The following is a 7,891-nucleotide window of genomic DNA, read 5'->3' on the forward strand; positions in this document are numbered from 1 at the left end:
CCAACGATAAGTAACTTGGAACAACCCACAGTACAGCCAGTGAAGTCGGTGCTGCCGTCTATGATCAGCCTGGATCCGATTTCAACAAAGAACTCGGACGCAGCTCACGACAGTCAGATGATGACCACATCAAACCCTTTTGCCAATAACAAGCCAATTCCAATTTCAAGTTCAAGCGCAACAGCAAAGTCCACCGACACCACTACCACTGCGCAGTCGCCAAAGACTCTCAAGATCACCTCATTGCTTTCTCCAGCAGCAACCGCTCAGCCAGAGACAAGATCTTTCGTCGTGAGTGCATTGTCGAGCGCCCTAACAGCGCCTCCCACCATTAGCATACCGGAGTCGCCAACACATTTCGCCATACCACAGTTGTTGATATCGCCTAGAAGTGGCTCCGCTGGTGATCATCAAGTTCTGCTCTCGCCTAAGGCCCAACAGAAGCAACAATCACCACAAATCCCTGGACACCCAATGACCGCTTATACACTCAATGTGCGCGCGCCCTCGCCACATAGCCCAAACAAGCATTCGCCCTCGCCCTCGCCCAGAGGCAGCACCCCAACAAGACAACTGAGTCCTTCCAGCATGACAGTGGCATCAACCTCGCCAACACAAATGACGCAACAACAACAACAACAGTTGCTGCTACATGTTGGGAGCCAACGGACGTCGCAATTGCCTTCACAACCACAGCAGCATAGCCAAATGAGCCCGCCAAACGCAAATTCGCCGTTGGTCAATGTACCCACAGCTCCTGGCATTGCGACTCAACAGCCTACAAGCTCAGTTGGCAGCGGTGGCAACGCCTATCATTCGCCACACCAATTGCACAACATGGATAGCGCCCCTGCGGAAGCTGGCAATACGAAAAATGGCAGCTGTTCGCCAAGTACTGGCCCTTTGAAAATGCCAAATGCTCTGAGTCAATCGCCGCAACAGTCCGCTGCTAGAACAGTGTTAGACCAAAGCACTGGTAAAGTAATTGGAATGCTGCCGCTAACTGTGCAGAAAATGCCACCAATGCCCGCGCTACCGACCATCATCAGTAAAGTAGTGAGTGTGGCGCCACAACAGGCGCAGCAGTCCACAATGTCGCCACCGTTGTCCGCTGCTCAAATCTCCGCGAAAGGCGTTTATATGGCAAGCCATCAGCAAACAGCGGTTGCTCAACAACAGCATCAACTCCAAACACAGAGCTTGCAAATGGGTTCGCACCAACAGCAGCGGCATTCCCCGCAGATAATTCAGATGCCTACAATGCAAAAGATGGCGCCATATCAGCACCAGCAACCGCAATATGTGCAGCAGCAGCATTTGTTGCAACAGCAACGACAGCAAATACAGCAGCAGCAGCAACAACAACGCCAACAGCATCATCAGCAAATGCAGCAACAAATTTTGCAACAGCAGCAACAACAACAACATCAACAACAGCAGCAACTGCTGCAAATACAAAAATTGCAACACCAGCAGCAGCAACAACAACACAACAAGCAACTGGCAATGATATCAACACAGCACGCACAACAACAACAACAGCAGCAGAAACAACAACAACAACAGCAGCAGAAACAACAACAACAACAACAACATTTGGGTCAACAACAAAGACAACGCGTGTTGCCGACACTGCAAAACACACAAGAGTTACAGCCATTGATTCAACCCCAGCCACAACTGCCCCACCAACAGCAACAGCAGCAGCAAACACAACAACATCACCAGCAACAGCAACAACAAATGTCATCGAGTCGTCCTGCTATAAGCCCCACAAGTACGACAAAGGCAACTGGACACCAAAATTTGGTGACATTACGGTCCCAACAGTCCCCTGCGGCTGGTAGTGGCTCACAGAACGTAATACAATGCTCTGCTCAGATGACACAGAAACAGGAGCAAATGGCCACCGGAATCCATTCGCCCACACCTGCATCTACGCAGCTGTTAAAACAGCAACAACAGACGTCGACGAGTCAAACCACAGCCGCTGGCATGCAGTTCATGCCTAAAATGCAATCTACGGCAAGCTTGAAGGAGTCACAACAGCAGCAGCAAAACCCACCAACGGCTAGCAATCCACAGGTGTCCGATTTGAGTTCCTCGGATGTAACAAAGCAAATGACACTTGCAGTAGGTGCAACAACAACACAGCTAATTACCCCAGAAGCGCCCACTCCTACTGTTTCTGGCGTTGATAACAAACCGCCCACACCAAAGCATGGCGAAACAGTAGAACTTATTAAACAGTCGCAAAAACCAGCGCCAACTATGGCTCATGAGATGGCAACTCAAAAGCATGCGGAAAGTGTTTCTGTGATCTGCAGCGCTGAAAGCAACTCAGCAGCAGTGGAGAAAGAAGCTTTGATAACGATGGCTCAGCAAAAGAGTGATTCTTCAATGCCTGTGATCAACGCTGAAGAAGTTACAGTCTCAAAGGGCGTAGTAAAGACACTGGATTCGGTTATAAAGAAAGCCGATACGCCAGTTCAGAAACACGACCAAAACTTGTCCAAAATTGGGCAACGACCCGAGACTGATAGCGAGAAATCACCTACTTACATGTCTGCAACAATAAAAAAATTGTCGACGCATTCAATCGCGAAAGACGCTGCTACTTCGAAAGGTGAAGTACCGGCATCAGTATCACCTGCAAATATTGCGGTTGCGGTTAAATCATCGTCGTCCTCCGCAGTAAATGAGAGTGCTGCCAACAAACAATCGGCACACAATGGACCAGATTCGACAAATGCAACAGCAAGCAGCACTGATCATGAAACCGAAGACGAAACCGAGACAAAGCAGGGAATGAACATGCTGGAAGGGTCTATTGCAACCACTCTCACCCCCGGAGGTCTTGGCTTCGGGCGGCCCACTGCAAGTGCACGTGGTGTTACTGCAAAGCGCGGCCGTCAGCCGCGGGGCGGAAAGAAGCAAGCTGCCGGTATCGCGAATGCCCCACCATCACAACTGGTAGTACCTCCGCAGGAGGCCAGCGGCGTGCAAACCCGTTTACGAAAACCAGCAACGGCAACGCCGGCGATGCGCGGACGCAAAGGTCGCCCGCCGCGAAATCTTTTGGCTCAGCAGCAGCAACAGCAGCAAGCTTTACAACAGCAACATCCGAACAAAATGCAAGTAGTTCCGGAAGCTATAGACACGACGGGTGTTGAGAAGAAGTCGCGAAATCAGGCTGTCACCCTGAGGAGTGCAACAACTGCGACAGGGGGCTCAGATGTGTATGAGTTTCATGACGATTCTGGCGAAGAATCGAAGACTGCGCAAGCCACTGCACCAAGTACGGGTTCTTCAAGTGGCAGCGATGTGCGACCACGTTTGATTTTAACCATTAAACCTGGTCAAGCAGCACCAAGCGTGAAAGCTAGTGAAAAGCCAAACGCTCCTGTTGCAGAAGAAGCGTCTAACTCTACACCGCACACGGCGCCAATGCCCCAGCAACAAGCATTCTCTAACAACCCACAGCCTGCCGTTCAGCCCGTTCCAATTGAAGTCAACAAATGCGATATCCAAGCACCATCACCCGCAACCGCACCGTCAGCCACAACGCCACCAGGGCAGCTACCGGACATGCCAATCATGGATGCAGTTCAGGCAACTCCTGCAGCTGTTGTAGCACTCACGACTGCGGCAGCATCAACACCACAAAAATTGGATCAGGTGCTGCCTACCGCGCCGCATGCCACCATGAACGTAGCGGAAATGATTACCACTGCCGCTGGCGCAAATACCAGAAAATCGCGGCGTCTGCAGGAAAAGGACCGTTGCACAATCGACGATATCATTGAAGATGTGGTCCGCAATAATGCACCAGCAGCAGCTGCAACAGGTATTAACACCAATGCAATGTTCCCGAAGGGTGCGCAAACACCACCCAGACGGTCGGGGCGCAATGCAAGCACCAGCGTAAATCCGAAAAAGCCCGCTGGCGGGGAGACACCCACGCACACACCATCATCTCCGGCGGTAGGACGGCCGCGGCGTTCGAAAGATCGCAAAGGAAGCGTCGAAGCCATCGGCATCTCTCTCGACCTCTCAAGCGACACGGATGAACAGCATAAGCAGGAACAACGCACATTAACAGTTCCCACAACGGCACTCGAACAAGAACTATCGGCCGCCAAGGCAGCGAATGCTGCATGCAGCGTATCGAACACCGTTGCCGTTGCAGCAACAGCAACTACAAAAGCGGTTATGGGAACGGAAGAATTGGTGACGCAACAACCACACCAGTTACCCGCAGAGACTTCAGCTCAGCCCTCAACGTATACTGAACCACAAACGCAACCAATGTCGATGCCAACTCATCATGCCGTGCCACAGCACCCGAAAAAGAAGGCGCTTGCTGCAGCCGAAATAGATTCGTTCGTTGGCAGCAGCAATAGCCCTAACAGTACTCATGAAGAGAGCAATAATCCACCTATAGCGTCATTGCCAAGCGCTGACGTACCAGCTCGTCAGTCCACTGCTCTTGCAACGCAAAAGAAGGTGGACATAGTGAATAAAGCACTAATCGACCCAGTCACTGGTATAATCAGCGGTAATAATCAACAGGGTAAGGAGGCCAACCCGGCAGCGGTAGTTGCCACAGCTGCAGCCACCCTGGCCACTATGCACAAGACGCCTTTGGATGCGAAGAAGATGGTGCAGGCGGCCATAGCAGCGGCAACGGCAGAGAATGTGGCAAAATCGCAGGACATTCGCGGCTCGACTCCCCTCATAAGTAAAACTGCAACTAATATAATAAACCCTCAGGCACCACACATGGTTGTGCCAACGGCCTCAAATGCGGCTCCACCTTCTGCGGCTGCACCTTCTGCAGCCGTAAAACCAATACAGGGGGTGGAGCTTTCTTCGAAGCCACTGGGCACTCCCATTTCGTTGCTGAACAAATCAGCTGTTAGTGTCGTTGTTAAGACCACGACGACGCCCGTTATCATAAAACAACAAATTGTGCAGCCGCAAACGACAATAACGCCGGCGGTAACAGCTGGCAGCAAGCAATCCATTGTGGTGCAACAGAGTCCAGTGGTAATGCACGCGCAGCCATCAAATGTACGTCCGCCCACTCTGAAAGCGCACGTGCTTAACAGCCAGAAGACGCTACACCACCACCAGCAACAACAAACACAGCAACCGCATCATCTGGTGTCACAAGCCCAGCAGCTTGTGCATCAGCAACAGCAACAGGCGAAACATATTGTTGTTTCCAACACAAATCACGTTATTGCGTCCAATGTCATTACCGCGCGCCACACACTGCAGCAGCATCCACCGCCACAACAGCTGTTGGTGAACATACCACCACCGAACGCTCAGCAGGTAGCACATATAAACTCACCTCACATGCAGACACATGCGTCCCAGCATCAGCCGGCACAACAGACGCTCGTCATCAAGCAAGGACAGGCAATCGCTGGTCAGCAGTCAGTACAAGTGGTTAGCTCGAAGGCACCGGTTGGCGCGCAGATTGGAGACATAGCAGCACCACCGCAGCACCTACAGGCAGGAAAAACGCCGCAGCATACTGGAGCATATGTGCCGTCAATGGCTCAACAGCAGCATCAGCAACAGCCACAGATAACAGTGCTAACGCCACAGCAGCAAAGTCAGCTGATTAAGCAGCACCAGCAGCAGCATCAGCAACAACAACAACAACAACAACAACAACAACAACAACAACAACAACAACAACAACAGCAACAACAGCAACAGCAAACTGTGCTGCAACCGCCGGTCAGTGTCTCCATGGTAAGCCAACAGCAGCAGCAGAAGCAAAGTGTACACACTCAACTGCCACATGGTGTGACGGCTGTCCATCACCAAGGTCACAATAAAATGCCACAGCAACAGCTGCAACCACAAGCTCAACAACAGCAACAACAAACATCGTCCCTAGTAATACAACCAGGTGGCATTATGGGTCTACAACACCCACAAATGCTACTGCAAGCCAAACCACCGACGCATCTGCAAGGGCAACAAGTCCACCACCAGCAGATGACGCCTTCGCCGCCCTTGCAAGCTGGCGCCTTGCCAATTGCTAGTGGCGCTAAACCCACAATCGCTGGCATGCATACGATACAATCACAAGGTGTACAATTATTGCCGGGCAGTGTGGCAAGTCCTCCACCGACGGCGCTTAAACAGCCCGCGGCACAGCATCCACACAGTAATAGTGGCGTATCAGGTATGTTGTATTGTCGCACAAGAATGAGCCTTGAAAGTATTCTGCTTCGACTGCGTGCTTTATACTTTTTGTCTATTTTTGTAGGCAACATACGCACCAGCGTTCCAACTTTAAGTCCACAGGGTCAGTCGCGCATTGCACCACTTCTGCTGCCCACTGGTATGCCGATGCCGCCATTTGAGCCAAATATGGTAAGTTTAAAAGCGAACGATTACATTATTTTAAATATTCACATTTGTCCATATGAGGCGTTCTGACTCTTTAGTTAGTTCTTAGCTAACAGGAGGATTATTATTTTTTTATGATTATGAGACATCTCTGGTTTCGGTAGGGTTTTGGTATTAACCGTTGTAACAGTACAGTGGACGGCATGTACAATGAGTACTGTTTTCTGCACACGAACTTGCTTTGTGCCTGTTCCGTCAAAAAAACGTTATAAAGTACAAAGTATTAGCATTTTTTACGTACTGGGATGACTCAGGTTTTACCCGACCCCTTGCTGTTGTTTCGGCGTTAGATCGCCGATAGATAAGTGAAATCACTTAATCGTTGTTCGTCCATAGAGCAACACTTTGCAGCAGAGTTGCTCCGCATCTTTTCCCTCCAGTTTAGCATTGAGTCAAAGTAGACCACCAGAACACCTCTTCGGTTAGGTGCAGTTCTAGCAACGGATGGAGTCCCCTAAAAACCAGCTCAGGTCGTAGAGAGTGTGTCACATCTTTTGGGGGTGCATGTTGCTGAAGCCAAGGCGCAACCACTGCGTCCACGGCTTCCCACAACATGCGCGGGTCCTGCTCATCGGAGCTCACCCCAGAAACATAACTCTAACTCGGACTCCAGAACATGTCGAGCAAGATAGAGGAGACAACCGATTTATGGCAATCAAGCCAATCAATCAACCGTAGGGCAATAAACTTGGCTAAGCAGATAAACGATTTGGTATTCTGCACAATGTACGACGACGCCCCTACCAGGATTATGGTTAGCTGTAGCAGATCGCTCGATATAACAATAGTTAGCGCTGGTCTGCTAAAACCGGATAACATGGCATGTTGTCGTTAGCATCGGATCACCTGCCCATAATCGTCTCGTCACCTACCCACTTTGCTGGCTAACGGTTATTCCGCAAGGTTGTCACTGCATCTGCAGCCCGCTTACATTCCGCTGGGCGCATTGTGTTAATATTTTTTGTCAATTTGTGTGTGTAATTTATGTAGATATAATTAATTAAATCAATACACTACAAAGTGTAATCGCTATTGTGAAGAGCTTCATTAGTAAATCAGCTATAAAGGGTGATTTTCTCATAGATCTTTTTCAATATTAATATAAGCAAAATTTTGGTTGATTGGACGTCTTGGTACGAACAAAATGGAGGGCGCTTCAGCGTCAGAGTAGACAAATGAGGAAAAAAAACAATTTTATAATAGAAAAAGAGCGATGAAAAGTGCAAAAATGGACAACAAACGGTACTCAGAGACGGACGGAGAGACAAATAGACAGACATCAGACATTAAAAAATGTAACAAAAAATCCATGACAAATATATATCGGGACGCTAATACCTTTGCAAGGTATGCCCGTGCCATGAGGCACATTTGACAAAATAACGGGAAAAATTCAAACGGAAAGCAGTATGGTGGACAACAAGACAAACGAAAATGGCAAAAATTTCCAAACTAG

The 7,891-nt window shown here is 49.7% G+C and overlaps 1 protein-coding gene across 1 annotated transcript in view; it reads left to right on the forward strand.

Annotated features, from left to right (window-relative positions):
• Positions 1-7,891, forward strand: part of LOC118740406 (protein split ends) — a gene marked incomplete in the record, with an annotated part of 189,286 nt that overhangs the window by 163,332 nt on the left and 18,063 nt on the right. Inside the window, 2 exon segments of the mRNA XM_036471928.1 lie at positions 1-6,208; positions 6,293-6,399. Coding sequence (XP_036327821.1) covers positions 1-6,208; positions 6,293-6,399 — 6,315 coding nt within the window.

Source organism: Rhagoletis pomonella, unplaced genomic scaffold (genome assembly GCF_013731165.1).
Source record: "Rhagoletis pomonella isolate Grant_MI unplaced genomic scaffold, Rhpom_1.0 Rhpom_scaffold_00006, whole genome shotgun sequence".
NCBI classification, from domain to species: domain Eukaryota; kingdom Metazoa; phylum Arthropoda; class Insecta; order Diptera; family Tephritidae; genus Rhagoletis; species Rhagoletis pomonella.